Source organism: Pelophylax lessonae (genome assembly GCF_965119305.1).
Source record: "Pelophylax lessonae genome assembly, chromosome: 8".
In the NCBI taxonomy this organism is placed as follows: Eukaryota; Metazoa; Chordata; class Amphibia; order Anura; family Ranidae; genus Pelophylax; species Pelophylax lessonae.
Window position 1 is genome coordinate 295,611,098 of NC_138775.1, and position 20,590 is coordinate 295,631,687.

Sequence of the window (20,590 nt, forward strand, 5' to 3'; positions counted from 1 at the left end):
AGAAAGCTTATGGAGGAAGCTGAAACTTCGAGTTGCCAAGTGACAGCCAAGAAATCGTAAGGATTTAGAGAAGATCTGTAAAGAAGAGTGGACCAAAATCCCTCCTGAGATGTATGCAAACCTGGTCACCAACTACAAGAAACGTCTGACCTCTGTGCTTGCCAACAAGGGTTTCTCCACCAACTACTAAGTCATGTTTTGCTTGGGGATCAAATACTTATTTTATTTACTGAACTGCAGCTCAATTTATAACATTTGTATCATGTGATTTTTACTGGAGTTTTGGTTGATATTCTGTCTCTATTATATAAAATACACACCTATGAGAAAAATTATACACCCGCCATTTCTTTGTAAATGGGCAAACTTACACAATCTGCAGGGGATCAGATCATTATTTTCCCCGCTGTATATCCAGGAGAACTGCTTCCCCAATGCCCCCAACTTACATTCAGATGAATAGTAGACAGGTCTACTTAGGGATAAGTTCACCTTTTTAGAAAAAACAAGTGCACACATTTTTCCTAGTTGACGGAGGACTTGGCTCAGTCAGGGAAGATAAAGGAATTTTTTTGTGTACTTTATGAGTCTTGTATATCACATAGTAACTGAATCTGGAATTTGTTTAGACCGTTATACAAGAGACTTTAGTTGTACAAAAAAAAATAGCTTTAACCCTATAGAAATCACAAGATTGCTATATACTGCTGATGAGAAAAGGTATTTAGCAGTTTATATTTACTAAAATAATTGCATTTCTATGTTCTGTGTACTGTTGGAGAGCAGATATAGTGAATGCAGGCTCCTGGGGAGATCAGATATAGTGAATGCAGGCTCCTGGGGAGACCAGATATAGTGAATGCAGAGTCCTGGGGAGGTCAGATATAGTGAATGCAGACTCCTGGGGAGACCAGATATAGTGAATGCAGAGTCCTGGGGAGATCAGATATAGTTAATGCAGGCTCTTGGGGAGATCAGATATAGTGAATGCAGGCTCCTGGGGAGATCAGATATAGTTAATACAGGCTCCTGGGGAGATCAGATATAGTGAATGCAGAGTCCTGGGGAGACCAGATATAGTGACTGCAGGCTCCTAGGGAGATCAGATATAGTGAATGCAGGCTCCTGGGGAGATCAGATATAGTGACTGCAGGCTCCTAGGGAGATCAGATATAGTGACTGCAGGCTCCTGGGGAGATCAGATATAGTGAATGCAGACTCCTGGGGAGACCAGATATAGTGAATGCAGAGTCCTGGGGAGATCAGATATAGTTAATGCAGGCTCTTGGGGAGATCAGATATAGTGAATGCAGGCTCCTGGGGAGATCAGATATAGTTAATACAGGCTCCTGGGGAGATCAGATATAGTGAATGCAGAGTCCTGGGGAGACCAGATATAGTGACTGCAGGCTCCTAGGGAGATCAGATATAGTGAATGCAGGCTCCTGGGGAGATCAGATATAGTGACTGCAGGCTCCTAGGGAGATCAGATATAGTGACTGCAGGCTCCTGGGGAGGTCAGATATAGTGAATGCAGACTCCTGGGGAGACCAGATATAGTGACTGCAGGCTCCTAGGGAGATCAGATATAGTGAATGCAGGCTCCTGGGGAGATCAGATAAAGTGAGTGCAGGCCCCTGGGGAGCTCAGATATAGTGAATGCAGGGTCCTGGGGAGATCAGATATAGTGACTGCAGGCTCCTAGGGAGATCAGATATAGTTAATGCAGGCTCCTGGGGAGATCAGATATAGTAAATACAGGGTACTGGGGAGAGCAGATATAGTAAATACAGGGTCCTGGGGGAGATCAGATATAGTGACTGCAGGCTCCTGGGGAGATCAGATATAGTAAATGCAGGCTCCAGGGGAGATCAGATATAGTGACTGCAGGCTCCTGGGGAGATCAGATATAGTAAATGCAGGCTCTTGGGATCAGATATAGTGAATGCAGGCTCCTGGGGAGATCAGATATAGTGAATGCAGGCTCCTGGGGAGATCAGATATAGTGAATGCAGGCTCTTGGGGAGATCAGATATAGTGAATGCAGGCTCCTGGGGAGAGCAGATATAGTGAATGCAGGCTCCTGGGGAGACCAGATATAGTGAATGCAGAGTCCTGGGGAGACCAGATATAGTGACTGCAGGCTCCTAGGGAGATCAGATATAGTGAATGCAGGCTCCTGGGGAGACCAGATATAGCGAATGCAGGCTCCTGGGGAGACCAGATATAGTGAATACAGGCTCCTGGGGAGATCAGATATAGTGAATGCAGAGTCCTGGGGAGATCAGATATAGTGAATGCAGAGTCCTGGGGAGACCAGATATACTGCTGATGAGAAAAGGTATTTAGCAGTTTATATTTACTAAAATAATTGCATTTCTATGTTCTGTGTACTGTTGGAGAGCAGATATAGTGAATGCAGGCTCCTGGGGAGAGCAGATATAGTGAATGCAGGCTCATGGGGAGATCAGATATAGTGAATGCAGGCTCCTGGGGAGACCAGATATAGTGAATGCAGAGTCCTGGGGAGGTCAGATATAGTGAATGCAGACTCCCGGGGAGACCAGATATAGTGAATGCAGAGTCCTGGGGAGGTCAGATATAGTGAATGCAGGCTCCTGGGGGGACCAGATATAGTGAATGCAGAGTCCTGGGGAGATCAGATATAGTGAATGCAGAGTCCTGGGGAGGTCAGATATAGTGAATGCAGACTCCTGGGGAGACCAGATATAGCGAATGCTGGCTCCTGGGGAGACCAGATATAGTGAATACAGGCTCCTGGGGAGACCAGATATAGTGAATGCAGAGTCCTGGGGAGGTCAGATATAGTGAATGCAGACTCCTGGGGAGACCAGATATAGTGAATGCAGAGTCCTGGGGAGATCAGATATAGTTAATGCAGGCTCTTGGGGAGATCAGATATAGTGAATGCAGGCTCCTGGGGAGATCAGATATAGTTAATACAGGCTCCTGGGGAGATCAGATATAGTGAATGCAGAGTCCTGGGGAGACCAGATATAGTGACTGCAGGCTCCTAGGGAGATCAGATATAGTGAATGCAGGCTCCTGGGGAGATCAGATATAGTGACTGCAGGCTCCTAGGGAGATCAGATATAGTGACTGCAGGCTCCTGGGGAGATCAGATATAGTGAATGCAGAGTCCTGGGGAGACCAGATATAGTGACTGCAGGCTCCTAGGGAGATCAGATATAGTGAATGCAGGCTCCTGGGGAGATCAGATAAAGTGAGTGCAGGCCCCTGGGGAGCTCAGATATAGTGAATGCAGGGTCCTGGGGAGATCAGATATAGTGACTGCAGGCTCCTAGGGAGATCAGATATAGTTAATGCAGGCTCCTGGGGAGATCAGATATAGTAAATACAGGGTACTGGGGAGAGCAGATATAGTAAATACAGGGTCCTGGGGGAGATCAGATATAGTGACTGCAGGCTCCTGGGGAGATCAGATATAGTAAATGCAGGCTCCAGGGGAGATCAGATATAGTGACTGCAGGCTCCTGGGGAGATCAGATATAGTAAATGCAGGCTCTTGGGGAGATCAGATATAGTGAATGCAGGCTCCTGGGGAGATCAGATATAGTGAATGCAGGCTCCTGGGGAGATCAGATATAGTGAATGCAGGCTCTTGGGGAGATCAGATATAGTGAATGCAGGCTCCTGGGGAGAGCAGATATAGTGAATGCAGGCTCCTGGGGAGAGCAGATATAGTGAATGCAGGCTCCTGGGGAGACCAGATATAGTGAATGCAGAGTGCTGGGGAGACCAGATATAGTGACTGCAGGCTCCTAGGGAGATCAGATATAGTGAATGCAGGCTCCTGGGGAGACCAGATATAGCGAATGCAGGCTCCTGGGGATACCAGATATAGTGAATACAGGCTCCTGGGGAGATCAGATATAGTGAATGCAGAGTCCTGGGGAGATCAGATATAGTGAATGCAGAGTCCTGGGGAGACCAGATATACTGCTGATGAGAAAAGGTATTTAGCAGTTTATATTTACTAAAATAATTGCATTTCTATGTTCTGTGTACTGTTGGAGAGCAGATATAGTGAATGCAGGCTCCTGGGGAGAGCAGATATAGTGAATGCAGGCTCATGGGGAGATCAGATATAGTGAATGCAGGCTCCTGGGGAGACCAGATATAGTGAATGCAGAGTCCTGGGGAGGTCAGATATAGTGAATGCAGACTCCCGGGGAGACCAGATATAGTGAATGCAGAGTCCTGGGGAGATCAGCTATAGTGAATGCAGAGTCCTGGGGAGGTCAGATATAGTGAATGCAGACTCCTGGGGAGACCAGATATAGCGAATGCTGGCTCCTGGGGAGACCAGATATAGTGAATACAGGCTCCTGGGGAGATCAGATATAGTGAATGCAGAGTCCTGGGGAGATCAGATATAGTGAATGCAGAGTCCTGGGGAGACCAGATATAGTGAATGCAGAGTCCTGGGGAGATCAGATATAGTTAATGCAGGCTCTTGGGGAGATCAGATATAGTGAATGCAGGCTCCTGGGGAGATCAGATATAGTTAATGCAGGCTCCTGGGGAGATCAGATATAGTGAATGCAGAGTCCTAGGGAGACCAGATATAGCGACTGCAGGCTCCTAGGGAGATCAGATATAGTGAATGCAGGCTCCTGGGGAGATCAGATATAGTGACTGCAGGCTCCTAGGGAGATCAGATATAGTGACTGCAGGCTCCTAGGGAGATCAGATATAGTGAATGCAGGCTCCTGGGGAGATCAGATATAGTGAATGCAGAGTCCTGGGGAGACCAGATATAGTGACTGCAGGCTCCTAGGGAGATCAGATATAGTGAATGCAGGCTCCTGGGGAGATCAGATAAAGTGAGTGCAGGCCCCTGGGGAGCTCAGATATAGTGAATGCAGGGTCCTGGGGAGATCAGATATAGTGACTGCAGGCTCCTAGGGAGATCAGATATAGTGAATGCAGGCTCCTGGGGAGATCAGATATAGTGAATGCAGACTCCTGGGGAGATCAGATATAGTGAATGCAGAGTCCTGGGGAGACCAGATATAGTGATTGCAGGCTCCTAGGGAGATCAGATATAGTGAATTCAGGCTCCTGGGGAGATCAGATAAAGTGAGTGCAGGCCCCTGGGGAGCTCAGATATAGTGAATGCAGGGTCCTGGGGAGATCAGATATAGTGACTGCAGGCTCCTGGGGAGATCAGATATAGTAAATACAGGCTCTTGGGGAGATCAGATATAGTGAATGCAGGCTCCTGGGGAGATCAGATATAGTGAATGCAGAGTCCTGGGGAGACCAGATATAGTGACTGCAGGCTCCTAGGGAGATCAGATATAGTGAATGCAGGCTCCTGGGGAGATCAGATAAAGTGAGTGCAGGCCCCTGGGGAGCTCAGATATAGTGAATGCAGGGTCCTGGGGAGATCAGATATAGTGACTGCAGGCTCCTGGGGAGATCAGATATAGTTAATGCAGGCTCCTGGGGAGATCAGATATAGTAAATACAGGGTACTGGGGAGAGCAGATATAGTAAATACAGGGTCCTGGGGGAGATCAGATATAGTGACTGCAGGCTCCTGGGGAGATCAGATATAGTGAATGCAGGCTCCTGGGGAGACCAGATATAGTGAATGCAGGCTCCTGGGGAGAGCAGATATAGTGAATGCAGGCTCCTGGGGAGAGCAGATATAGTGAATGCAGAGTCCTGGGGAGACCAGATATAGTGACTGCAGGCTCCTAGGGAGATCAGATATAGTGAATGCAGAGTCCTGGGGAGATCAGATATAGTGAATGCAGAGTCCTGGGGAGATCAGATATAGTGAATGCAGGCTCCTGGGGAGACCAGATATAGCGAATGCAGGCTCCTGGGGAGATCAGATATACATATCACTGCACACACTGGAGTGAGAGCAATAATTCTAGCACTGGACCTCCTCCATAAACTGATGCCCTATAGGGGGCTTTTAAAGCATCGCCTATGGAAACGATAGGGCACTGAAGTTTGTCACTATTTTACGGGGTGAACACAAACGTAAGATTTGACATGATGGGTATCCTCATCTTTTATATTTTACCAAAAAATGTGGTAATTTATTGCTAAAATAGTAGTAGCCATTAGTACGTAGTTACTGTCCACCATGGCATGATATAGTCTCCATTGGTGAGTTTTGTCACTGCTGCATCAACCATTGCCCAATGCAATTGCCATCATAATCTCCTGGGTCCCCCACAGGACTCATTGGTTCCTCCCTCTGACCTCCACCCAATAGAGGAGACAGTGACGGCATAGAGGTCACAGGGGGGAACCAGTCAGAGCTACAAGGGGGGATGTATGGGGGGACCCATGGGGGGGGGGGGGGTATCAGGAGATTGACATTCCCAGAAGTGTTGGTTTCCCAGCAAACTTTGGGGAAGTATTCTTCAGGTTGGTGGGTGCTGAAGAGTTCTGATACGTAGAAGGGCGTTTGGTTAGTAATTTAGGATACATTTTGCATGACATAATGAAATACCCAAAAACTAGGACAGCCAATAAAATAATTCATAAAGACATCATGCACTCATCTAATTCATCTACATCAGGTCATGACGTGGCCCCCCGGGCCCTGGATGTGGAGCTCATGGCGGTGGAGATGGAGAACCAGCGTCTGGAGGAAGAAATCTTCAACCTGAAGCTGCACAGGAGCCGGAAAAAGATGGACAAAGGTAGGAGATCCGAGGCAACTTGTGGGATTCCAATGAGACTTTCCAATGGAGAAACTCTTCTTGGTTTTGGGCGTTTTCCTCATTGGGTGCTTATAGCATCACACAGTCTCTGCTGAGCCAGAACATCGAACAGCAGCAGCAATGAATTCTGGGTGCGACCATTTTTGCATGCCCCACCCACTACCTATTTGTAGAATCACTGGTAGGTGATCCAGATCAGCAAAGGTCACGTGATTTTTTTTCCCCCCAACTTATTATCATTTTATAGTCCCGTACCCCATATTTTATGTACTATGACTGATGTTTGCTTGAAAATGCTTTAACCATTTACCTAATGGGCACTTTCACCCCCTTCCTGCCCATGCCAATTTTCAGCTTTTAGTGCTCTTGCACTTTGAATGACAATTGCGCAGTCATACAACGCTGTACCCAAGCTAAAATGTTTTTATTTTTTTGAAACAGGTCTATATGTTGGTGGTATTTAATCACTGCTGGAGTTTTATTTTTTGTTAAACAAACAGAAAAAAATGTGAAAAAAAAATGTTTTTCATGGTTTCTGTTAAAATCTTTTGCAAATAAGTAATTTTTTCCTTCACTGTTGTGCGCTGATAGGCTGCACTGATGGGCACTTATGAGGGGGCATGTATGAGGAGGCACTAATGAGGCTACACTGATGGGCACTGATAGACTGCACTGATGGGCACTTATGAGGCGTCACTGATGAGGAGGCACTAATGAGGCTTCACTGATGGGCACTGATGAGGAGGCATTGATAGGCGACACGGATGGGCACTGCTGAGGAGACACTGATTGGCGGCACTAATGGGTACTGATAGGCAACACTGATAAAGCTGCACTGATGGGCACTTATAGGTGGCACTGATAGGTGGAACTGATAGGCGACATTGATGGGCACTGATGAGAAGGCACTGTTTGGTGGCACTGATGAGGAGGCACTGAGAGGCAACACTGAAGGGCACTGATGAGGAGGCACTGATTGGCTGCACTAATGGGTACTGATAGGCAACACTGATAAAGCTGCACTGATGGGCACTTATAGGTGGAACTGATAGGCGACATTGATGGGCACTGATGAGAAGGCACTGTTTGGTGGCACTGATGAGGAGGCACTGAGAGGCAACATTGAAGGGCACTAATGAGGAGGCACTGATAGGTGGCACTAATAGGTACTGATAGGCAACACTGATAAGCCTGCACTGATGGGTATTTATAGGTGGCACTGATAGGCGACACTGATGGGTACTAATGAGGAGGCACTGATAGGCGACACTGATGGGCACTGATGAGGAGGCACTGATAGGCGGCACTGATGGGCACTGATGAGGAGGCACTGATAGGTGGCACTAATGGGTACTGATAGACATCAATGATAAGGCTGCACCAATGGACACTTATAGGCGACACTGATGGGCACAGATAAGGATTGAGGATTGCTCTTTATCACAATTGGCCCCTTACCAGATCTGTGATTAGAAGGACACAGCGGTCACATAGCATGCTGGATGTGCACCCCACGGGGCTCGCAGGAGGTGGGCTCTGAGAGGTTGTCAATGGACGCCCTCCCGGAATTGGAAGACCACCCTGTAGCCATCTTTTGGCTGTAGCATGGTCGGGAAGTAGTTAAAGTGGTTCTGAAGCCAAAACCATTTTTTTTACCTAAAGCATTTCCTGCATTAAGGTAAAAAAATGTTTTATAGCTTTCTGTTCATCCCCTTCCCGGTGTGAGGGGGAAGAGAGGAGAGAATAGATCCAGCGCTGTGCATGGCTGCCTCTCTTCTCCCCTCTCTTCCTCTTCACACAGGGACGCAGCCCATTGGCTCCTGCTGCTGTCGATCAAATGTAGTGAGGAGGAAATGGGGGCGGAGCTAAGCCCAGCCGTGTGTGTCTCCATAGACACACACTGCTCGGGAGCAAGCATGCACTGTGTGCTCGGGAGCAAGCTGTTTGCTATGGGGGCACAAAAAGAAGAGGAGGAGCCAAGATTGCCAGGGGATCTGAGAAGAGGGGGACCGGGGCTGCTCTGTGCAAAACTATTACACAGCAGGTAAGTATAACATGTTTATTATTATTATAATAAAAATAAAAATTTAGTTACACTTTAAATATAATTTTAATAATAATCTCTCATCAAAAATGCTGCTTCCTGCTCTCACAGTGCAGTGCTCTGTCCTGGCAGAGCTGAGTAACAGCCACACACCCCTTGTCACAAGTGCCCTCCTACAGATTGATGGTGTATAGGATAGGAGGCGCGTGTCATGCTAGAGAGGGAGGGGGCATGTCCGACCAGAGAGGGGGTCGTGTCATGCCAGGGTTGTAAGGTGTCAGACCAGAGGGGGAACGGAGCCTGTCAGACCAGAAAAGGAGGGGGCGTGTCTAACCAGAGAAGGGAGGTGTCAGACCTGCATGGGAGGGGTGTGCCTGACCACAGAAGGGGAGTGTCTGACCACAGAGGGAGAGAGTTTGTCGACCACAAAGGGAGGCGGAGTGTCTGACCACAGAAAGAGAGGGTGTGTCTGACCACAGAGGGAAGGGGAGTGTCTGATCACAGAGAGTGGGAGAGTGTCTGACCACAGAGGGAGGGGGTGTGTCTGACCACAGAGGGAGAGGGTGTGTCTGACCACAGAGGGAGGCGGGGGTGTCTGACCACAGAGGGAGGCGGAGGTGTCTGACCACAGAGAGCGGGGGAGTGTCTGACCACAGAGGGTGGGGGAGTGTCTGACCACAGAGGGCGGGGGAGTGTCTGACCACAGAAGGAGGGTGTGTGTCTGATCACAGAGGGCGGGGTGCGTCTAACCGCAGGGGGCTGGGAAGTGTCTGACCACAGAGGGCGGGGGAGTGTCTGACCACAGAGGGCGGGGTGTGTCTGACCACAGAGGGCGGGGTGTGTCTGACCACAGAGGGTGGGGTGTGTCTGACCACAGAGGGAGGGGGTGTGTCTGACCACAGAGGGAGGGGGAGTGTCTGACCACAGAGGGAGAGGGTGTGTCTGACCACAGAGGGAGGGGGTGTGTCTGACCACAGAGGGAGGGGGGGTGTCTGACCACAGAGGGAGAGGGTGTGTCTGACCACAGAGAAAGGTGGAGTGTCTGACCACAGAGGGCGTGGGAGTGTCCGACCACAGAGAGTGGGAGAGTGTCTGACCACAGGGGGGGGGTTGTCTGACCACAGAGGGAAGTAGAGTGTCTGACCACAGAGGGCGGGGGAGTGTCTGACCACAGAGGGCGGGTTGCGTCTAACCGCAGGGGGCTTGGGAGTGTCTGACCACAGAGGGCGGAGGAGTGTCTGACCACAGAGGGCGGGGGTGTGTCTGACCCCAGAGGGCGGGGGAGTGTCTGACCCCAGAGGGAGGGGGTGTGTCTGACCACAGAGGGAGGGGGTGTGTCTGGCAAGGTCTGCTACATAGTTCAGGACCTCAGATAAATGAAATGTCCCTTAGTAAATGGCGAGGATGCAAAGTAAACCTGTCCCTGTCTTGTTGCAGGCCGGCGTCCTTCGCCTTCTTACTAACGGACAGCAGACACCAGACGCCTCCTCCTCCGGAAGTGGTCAACATTACCCCAACCGATGACTTTTATATAACGCTTATTTTTGTGCCAATCAGTGTTAATCATTTCACAGAGACTGTCCAATATCTGCCAGAAATTGATTCGATTGACAATCCTTTATCATTTCAGTCCATGCTGGGAGTTGTAGTTCCTCAGGGGTGGATTGTCCCTGATTAATATCATTGTAAATTTCTGTGTGATATTTTGTTCTGTGTGTTCAAATAAAAGTTCAATTCTGCGCCCGCTGGGATCCATGGAGGGTGGCCCCCCCCTCTGCTATGTAATCGATACATTGTTATTATACAGAGAGAAATAAAATCCAATATACAGAGCGCAGTGTGTGTTCTTGGGTATCCGTGTCACTGAGAAATATTATTATACATTGTTATTATATTATTACACAATGTTATTATTATTATTATTATATTATTACACAATGTTGTTGTTATTATTATATTATTATACATGTATGATGAATATATGTTACTGACGCAGGATCTCACTTTGTGGCCAGAATTCCATTCCATGGAAATGCTGATTTTGTAAAATGACTTTTGATATTTTAGATGTTACAGATTATAATGACCAGGCCATTTTTTGCGATTCGGCACTGCGTTACTTTAACGGAAAACAGTGCGACACTGTATAGAAATAAAATCAATGTCCTTTTTTCCCCCCACAAATAGAGCTTTCTTTTGGTGGTATTTGATCACCTCCTGCGATTTGTATTTTTTGCGCTATAAACAAAAAAATAGCGACAATTCTGAAAAAAATAAAAATATATACGTATTTTTCACTTTCTGCTATTTAACATTCCCAAAAAATAAAAAAATAAAAGTTTTTCATCCTTTTAGGCCAATGTGTATTCTGATAATTCCCAAAAAATAAAAAATAAAAGTTTTTCATCCATTTAGGCCAATGTGTATTCTGATAATTCCCAAAAAATAAAAAATAAAAAATAAAAGTTTTTCATCCTTTTAGGCCAATGCGTATTCTGATAATTCCCAAAAAATAAAAAATAAAAGTTTTTCATCCTTTTAGGCCAATATGTATTCTGATAATTCCCAAAAAATAAAAAATAAAAGTTTTTCATCCTTTTAGGCCAATATGTATTCTGATAATTCCCAAAAAATAAAAAAATAAAAAATAAAAGTTTTTCATCCTTTTAGGCCAATGTGTATTCTGATAATTCCCAAAAAATAAAATAATAAAAAATAAAAGTTTTTCATCCTTTTAGGCCAATATGTATTCTGATAATTCCCAAAAAATAAAAAAATAAAAAATAAAAGTTTTTCATCCTTTTAGGCCAATGTGTATTCTGATAATTCCCAAAAAATAAAAAATAAAAGTTTTTCATCCATTTAGGCCAATGTGTATTCTGATAATTCCCAAAAAAGAAAAAAGAAAAAATAAAAGTTTTTCATCCTTTTAGGCCAATATGTATTCTGATAATTCCCAAAAAATAAAAAATAAAAGTTTTTCATCCTTTTAGGCCAATATGTATTCTGATAATTCCCAAAAAATAAAAAAATAAAAAATAAAAGTTTTTCATCCTTTTAGGCCAATGTGTATTCTGATAATTCCCAAAAAATAAAAAAATAAAAAATAAAAGTTTTTCATCCTTGTAGGCCAATGTGTATTCTGATAATTCCCAAAAAAATAAAAAAAATAAAAGTTTTTCATCCTTTTAGGCCAATGTGTATTCTGATAATTCCCAAAAAATAAAAAATAAAAGTTTTTCATCCTTTTAGGCCAATGTGTGTTCTGATAACAATAAGAAAAACCCCGGAACCGGCATAGCAAGAAAGGGGGGGGATTTATGCCTCACCTGCTCACCCGTATCACTGAAAATAGGGGTGTGGGATTCCCAGGGTTAATTTAACAAAAAAACAGATAGCAAAAAATGCCATGCAGAAAAAGTAGGGAAGGACCCAAGCGGTATTAGGCTTAAAAAGTAATTCCTTTTATTGAAAGAAGTATAAATATATAACACATATAACGGCAATTCGTCAAAACAAGGGCATACAAACAGTTAATAAAATACCCCAGGTGGTGAGTCTGATATTGTAAACAGCGGACTGATTAATAAACAATTTGGGATATGCAACCCACTAAACAAGTGTAACAGTAATGATCGTGAATTGTTACCATGCCATATATGTGATCAAACTAAGTTTGGCCACTAGATGGCCTCGCCTTCAGCTGTTGAAACCATTGTAGGTAATGCATTTATCTGGAAGCTGATCAAATCAATGCAATCAAAAGGATGAAAAAAGTAAATAAGTATCAAAAATAACAATGTGTAATCCCTGTGAAAAAGGTTTTGATTGGTTTGCACAAAAGCGATCGCGTCTACAAACTGGGGAAAGATTTATGCCATTTTTATTTATTTATTTATTTTACGAGTAATGGCCACGATCAGCGTTTTTTAGCGGGACTGCGACATTGCGGCGGACAGATCGGACCCCTAACTGACATTTTTGACACTTTTGGGGGTACCAGTGACATCACTACAGTAATCAGTGCTAAAAATATGCACTGTCACTGTACTAATGACACTGGCAGGGAAGGAGTTAGCCCAGGGGTAATCAAAGGGTTAAATGTGAGCCTAGGGGAGTGTTTTCTAACTGTATGGAGGAGGGACTTATGAAATGATCATAGAGACCTGTGATCCTATATACTGTAAAAGGATCACAGACGAACTGTGAACATTTCAGAGAAAACAACAGTCAGCTGTGTTTAAAACAGCTGACCATCCTTCTTTCTTCACGGGGAGCGATCGCGGGTGCCCGGCAGTGCGCGCTCGCCCCCCAGCACCACTCCCGCGTCTGACGTACTCCTACATTGATTCACGCAGCCGAGCCAACGTGCCGCAGTGAAACTGCGGCGGACGGTCAGCAAGTGGTTAATTTTAAATACACACTTTACGGTGAGCCTGACTTGCGGTTCGTTACGTTCTGAATCAAAATTCAGCTTTTCATTATTTGTAAATTCTGATGTTTACTGAATTACAATGGTAACTAATTTAAAACTAATCCGAAATAAACGCAAAATAAATTAGAATCAAAATCGAATTTAAAAAAAATTAGAAATCGATTTTCTAAAAAAGAATGCAATAAAATAAAATATAAAATAATCAAGCAATAGAATAAAAATTAAAGAATAATAAAGAATAGAAATTAATGGAAAAGAATAAAAAAAAGAGAATGACAGGCTTCTAAATTTGAATTTGAATAGAATACATTAGAATAGAATCCAAAACAACAGTATGCAATATAATTGAAAATAAGAGAATAGATTAGAAAGACAATAGAATAGAATAAAATATAAAGAATACAACCCTCTTCAGAAATTCACATTTTGAATAGAATGAATTTGAATAGAAAAGATTAGAATAGAAATAATAGAAAAGAATAGAAAATAGAAAATAAGAAAATAAAAAAGAATAGAAAATAATAGAAAAACAATTTTTATATAGAATAACATATAATAGAATTTAACTGTTATATTCTTTCTATTTTATTTTATATTCTATTCTTTTCTATTCTAATCTTTTCTATTCAAATTTATTTTATTTGAAAGTCGAATTTCGGAAAATTATTATATATTCTTTCTGCTTTATTCTATTATGTTACATTCTTTTCTTTTCTATTCTATTGTCTTATTTTCTTTTGTATTATTTTCTATTATTATTTTGGATGTGACAAGTATGCATGGGGCACTAGTGGTACCCTGTGACAGATGTTGATAGGACATATTTTCTATTCTATTCATTTATTTTCTATTCTATTCTATTCTTTTCTATTGAAATTCATTTTATACAAAATTCCAGTTTAGGAAGATGGTTATATATTATATTCTTTCTATTTTATTTTATTCTATTCAATGATTTTTCTATTAATTTCTAGTCTATTCTCTTATTTTCTATTCTTTTATTTTCTATTATTTTCTATTATATTCTAATCTTTTCTATTCTAATTTACATTTTATCTATTCTAAATTCGAATTTCGAAAGAGGGTTATATATGTTTTTTATTTTATTCTATTTTGTTCCAATTTTCGAATTGTCAGACAGTGATTATCAACAGCCAAATGTAACAACTGCATTTAAATGGGAAAAAAAATTGAATTCAAATCTGTTTTTGAATTCGAATAAAATTTGATAATTTTTTTCGAATGTGCTCAGATTTTTTTTATTTTGGTTGAATTTCTCAAATTTGAATACAAAACGAATGAAACAAAGCCCGAAAATAAACAAATTTAACTGAGCTATTTTATTTAAATACCGAATTGAAATGAAACAACTTTTTTCATCCTGCATATGTCTGCTGTGGGGGGACATTAGAGTGTAAGCTCCTCTGGTGCAGAGACTGATGTGACTATGGGAGAGGGGACATTAGTGTGTAAGCTCCTCTGGTACAGAGACTGATGTGATTGGCTCAGTGTTCTCTGTACAGCGCTGCGGTATATGTCAGAGATATATAAATGTATAATAATAGTGTGTGACTGTGGGGGATGGAACATTAGAGTGTAAGCTCCTCTGGTACAGAGACTGATGTGACTGTGGGGGGAGGGGACATTAGAGTGTAAGCTCCTCTGGTACAGAGACTGATATGACTGTGGGGGAGGGGATATTAGAGTGTAAGCTCCTCTGGTACAGAGACTGATGTGACTGTGGGGGAGGGGATATTAGAGTGTGAGCTCCTCTGGTGCAGAGACTGATGTGACTGGCTCACTGATCTCTGTACAGCACTGCGGTATATGTCAGAGCTATATAAATGTATAATAATAATAGTGTGTGACTGTGGGGGGAGGGGACATTAGAGTGTAAGCTCCTCTGGTGCAGAGACTGATGTGACTATGGGAGAGGGGACATTAGTGTGTAAGCTCCTCTGGTACAGAGACTGATGTGATTGGCTCAGTGTTCTCTGTACAGCGCTGCGGTATATGTCAGAGATATATAAATGTATAATAATAGTGTGTGACTGTGGGGGATGGAACATTAGAGTGTAAGCTCCTCTGGTACAGAGACTGATGTGACTGTGGGGGGAGGGGACATTAGAGTGTAAGCTCCTCTGGTACAGAGACTGATATGACTGTGGGGGAGGGGATATTAGAGTGTAAGCTCCTCTGGTACAGAGACTGATGTGACTGTGGGGGAGGGGATATTAGAGTGTGAGCTCCTCTGGTGCAGAGACTGATGTGACTGGCTCACTGATCTCTGTACAGCACTGCGGTATATGTCAGAGCTATATAAATGTATAATAATAATAGTGTGTGACTGTGGGGGGAGGGGACATTAGAGTGTAAGCTCCTCTGGTGCAGAGACTGATGTGACTGTGGGGGAGGGGACAGTAGATTGTAAGCTCCTCTGGGTGGGGGGGAGGGGACATTAGAGTGTAAGCTCCTCTGGTGCAGAGACTGATGTGACTGTGGGGGAGGGGACATTAGAGTGTAAGCTCCTCTGGTACAGAGACTGATGTGACTGTGGGGGAGGGGACATTAGAGTGTAAGCTCCTCTGGTACAGAGACTGATGTGACTGTGGGGGAGAGGACATTAGAGTGTAAGCTCCTCTGGTACAGAGACTGATGTGACTGGCTCAGTGATCCCTGTACAGCACTGCGGTATATGTCAGAGCTATATAAATGTATAATAATAATAGTGTGTGACTGTGAGGACACATTAGAGTGTAAGCTCCTCCTGGTAAAGTGACGGATGTGAATAATGTTGGTGCTAACAGATTCAGGATGCCCTGATGAGAGTTTCTCAGATTAAACCCATTCTAATGGTCCGCATGCTTCTTTCTCTGTCCGGATTTTCCTCAGCAGCAGACGCAGACATAGCGGAGATGCAGCAGGAACATATACAGCAGATGGCTCATCTTCAGGCTGATATTGAAATGCTCAGACGAGATGTCGGTAGGATGCCTCCACGAGGAGTACAAGGACCCCCACCATTCCAGCCTCCCCCCGTACCCCCACCCCAGTCGCTGCACCCCAACAGGCAGCCCATTGGGAGACCTGAGCCTGCTGTGATGATGGGAGCACAGGTGAGTCACCTGTTACATTTATCGTTATAACACACTAAAGAGAGATGCCAAAGTCTGTAGGAGGGGAACAGAGGAAGAATCAAAAAGCTTTATTGTAAAATTGTCTTTTTTGTTACCATTTTCAGGAGTCTATGCGTCCTCCGAGCCCTACCGGGAACAGACACATCCTAGAACCCCTCGATGCACTGGGACCGGCACCCTATGATCCTGTGTAAGGAACTTTATTATTTAACAGAAACCTATCCTTGATTCTAAGGGTTCTATTCATAAAATATTCATTGCCTGAACGTCAAAGACATTTGTGCAAGCTGAACGAAATGTCCTGTATTTCCTTAGAGGAGATTCATGCTTGTATTGTCAGCTCCATCTAGTGGCCAAAATGCAGTATACTTTTCTCAAAGTATCATCAATCAGAAAACTATACAGTAAACCCCCCTCCATCGCTGGGGTTATGTTCCAGACCCACCCACAATAAGTGAAAATCCGCAAAATAGAAATACCCTATTTAAATACACCCTAGGCATGTTTTTATAACTTTTATGGTACATTTTAAGGTCTTTAAACCCACTTTCACACACTATTATTATTATACATTTATATAGCTCTAACACATACCGCAGCGCTGTACAGAGATCACTGAGCCAGTCACATCAGTCTCTGTACCAGAGGAGCTTACACTCTAATGTCCCCTCCCCTACAGTCACATCAGTCTCTGTACCAGAGGAGCTTACACTCTAATGTCCCCTCACCTACAGTTACATCAGTCTCTGTACCAGAGGAGCTTACACTCTAATGTCCCCTCCCCCCACAGTCACATCAGTCTCTGTACCAGAGGAGCTTACACTCTAATGTCCCCTCCCCCCACAGTCACACACTATTATTATTATACATTTATATAGCTCTGACATATACCACAGTGCTGTACAGAGATCACTGAGCCAGTCACATCAGTCTCTGTACCAGAGGAGCTTACACTCTAATGTCCCCTCCCCTACAGTCACATCAGTCTCTGTACCAGAGGAGCATGGTTTGTACTGGGCCCCTCTAAAACAAAACCAAAATCAACACACACATAAGGCATTTGCCAAACCTAATATTGAAGCGGTAGGTGCTTTAATGTGTGTCAAATTTGAAGCAAGTGTAAAGGAGAGCTTAGTGTCACGTACCTGGTGAAGATCAAACTGGAGAAGGGGCTTCTCTTGCACCTCTTGTCCAACACCCCTGGTAGTGATGACAGAAGGAGGTCACACGAGGGCCGGTATAATGGGCAGCACCAGCTGGTGTTTGCAGGAAGCAGATGACCACAGATTACCAAAAGAGAACTGGGAACTGGAACACAGTGACACTTGATCGGCAGGCAGGACCATAATCAGTACACAAGCTAAGATGTCATCAACAGTCAGGCAGCGAGTCACAGAAAGTCAGAATACTGGCCAGGATCAGTACACAGCTGGGCACCGAGATATGGGAACATGAGGCAGAGTCAAGATATCAACCAGGATTGGTACACAGCCAGGCAGTGAGGTTCAGGATACAGGCCAGGATTGGTACACAGGTGGGCACCGAGATACAGGAACATCAGGCAGAGACAGGATACCGGCCAGAATTGGCACACAGCCGGGCAGTGAGGTACAGGATGATCAGGCAGAGACAAGATACCGGCCAGGATTGGTACACAGCCAGGCACCGAGGTACAGGAACATCAGGCAGAGTCAGGATACTGGCCAGGATCGGTACACAGCCGGACAGTGAGGTACAGGAAGATCAGGCAGAGTCAGGATACCGGCCAGGATCGGTACACAGGTGGGCACCGAGATACAGGAACATCAGGCAGAGTCAGGATACCGGCCAGGATCGGTACACAGCCGGGCAGTGAGGTACAGGAAAATCAGGCAGAGACAGGATACCGGCCAGGATTGGCACACAGCCGGGCAGTGAGGTACAGGATGATTAGGCAGAGACAAGATACTGGCCAGGATTGGTACACAGCCGAGCAGTGAGGTACAGGAACATCAGACAGAGTCAGGATACTGGGTAGGATCAGTATACAGCCAGGCAGTGAGGTACAGAAACATCAGGCAGAGTCAGGATACAGGCCAGGATCGGTACACAGCCAGGCACCGAGATACAGGAACATCAGGCAGAGTCAGGATACAGACCAGGATTGGTACACAGCCAGGCAGTGAGGTACAGGAACATCAGGCAGAGTCAGGATACAGGCCAGGATCGGTACACAGCCGGGCAGTGAGGTACAGGAACATCAGGCAGAGTCAGGATACCGGCCAGGATCGGTACACAGCCGGGCAGTGAGGTACAGGAACATCAGGCAGAGTCAGGATACCGGCCAGGATCGGTACACAGCCAGGCACCGAGATATGGGAACATCAGGCAGAGTCAGGATACAGGCCAGGATCGGTACACAGGTGGGCACCGAGATACAGGAACATCAGGCAGAGTCAGGATACCGGCCAGGATCGGTACACAGCCAGGCTGCGCGGTACAGGAACATCAGGCAGAGTCAGGATACAGACCAGGATTGGTACACAGCCAGGCACCGAGGTACAGGAACATCAGGCAGAGTCACATTACCGGCCAGGATTGGTACACAGCCAGGCACCGAGGTACAGGAACATCAGGCAGAGTCAGGATACCGGCCAGGATTGGTACACAGCCAGGCACCGAGGTACAGGAACATCAGGCAGAGTCAGATTACCGGCCAGGATTGGTACACAGCCAGGCACCGAGGTACAGGAACATCAGGCAGAGTCAGGATACCGGCCAGGATCGGTACACAGCCGGGCACCGAGGTTCAGGAAGGTCTCTGAATTCTGGCTGCAGTTGGTTACAGAGAATTCTGAGGAATCAATGAACTTTTTGCACTGTTTGTTGGTTATTATTAGAAGCTTACTTAATGTTTTTACTCTTTCATTTGTCTGCTTTTTACAGACAATAAATTCTCGGAAGGCAGGAAACTCTAGCCTTCTGGGCCCGCCCCCGCGGATCAGATGTCAGTGATATTTATTTCTAATGACTCTCTCCTTTGCAGAGCCGGTTTTGTCATATTCTACGACTTCATCCTGGGATTGGATCCGACCTTCCAGAAGGTGCGCCTGCTGAGCGGCCTGTACAGTAACGGGCACAGGATGGGGCATTCATCTTCCCTGCCGGACGTCCTGTGTGAGATGTGGAATTCCCCGCAGCACGTGGCTAGTGTCCCCCGAGGAAACCTCGCCATGTTATCTGCCAAACAGCCCATACCCAGGTACCTGCTGAATCTAGAAAGTCCTGTGATTCCCCCCTGCTGTGCTATATGTGTGGGTGACAACACTATCCAGAACCTGTGATATTGTGCCACTGCCCCGCCTACTGCTGCCTTTTGTTCTACTAGTGACATCACCCTGAGTCCCAACCCCCCTCCTGTAACCACCCTTCCCCCCTTTCCATCTCTCATTACCGAGAGCAATCACCTCCCACTGCAAGCCTAGTTATACCTTTCAGCTGGTAGGCAGTATAAACATGGATCTCATGGGTAAAAAATAAAAATTATTTCATAAGATTTGAAGAAACATATAGATTTATTTTATTTTAATAATTATAAAAATGAATAATAATAGATGTAATCTAAATAAGAAAATAAGTTAATTCATTGAATAAATAAATAATAAATTAATTTAAATAAATTATAATAATTCATAATAATAATAACATTATTTCATAAGATTTGAAGAAACATATAGATTTATTTTATTTCCATAATTATAATAATGAATAATAATAAATTTAATTTAAATAATACATTTGTTAATTCATTAAATACATTAATTAAGTAAATAATAAATTAATTTAAATAAATTATAATAATTAATAATAATAACATTATTTCATAAGATTTGAAGAAACATATAGATTTATTTTGTTTTAATAATTATAATAATGAATAATAATTTTAATTGAAATAATTAATAAATTCATTAAATAAATTAATTAAATAATAAATTAATTTAAATAAATTATAATAGTTAATAATAATCAAATTATTTCATAAGATTTGAAGAAACATATAGATTTATTGAATGGTTGTTTTTTAATATTTGGTGGAATTTTTTTTCCAATATTTTTGCCCCTTTTTTTTGGTTTTTACATTACTGTTAAGGCCCCTTTCACACATGTGCGACTTGTCCTGCGATTTGGGACTGCAAAGTCACATGACAAGTCATACTCCATGATTTCCAGTGAGTACCGTTCATATCTGTGCGACTAG

The 20,590-nt window shown here is 44.1% G+C and overlaps 1 protein-coding gene across 1 annotated transcript in view; it reads left to right on the forward strand.

Moving 5' to 3' along the window:
- CCDC17 (coiled-coil domain containing 17) overlaps window positions 1–20,590 on the forward strand; it is a gene marked incomplete at its 3' end in the record, with an annotated part of 127,666 nt that overhangs the window by 22,077 nt on the left and 84,999 nt on the right. The window contains exons 8-11 of the mRNA XM_082266377.1: window positions 6,591–6,713; window positions 16,106–16,329; window positions 16,455–16,540; window positions 19,376–19,591. Of these exons, the coding sequence (XP_082122503.1) occupies window positions 6,591–6,713; window positions 16,106–16,329; window positions 16,455–16,540; window positions 19,376–19,591 (649 nt within the window). The remainder of the gene's footprint in view (window positions 1–6,590; window positions 6,714–16,105; window positions 16,330–16,454; window positions 16,541–19,375; window positions 19,592–20,590) is intronic.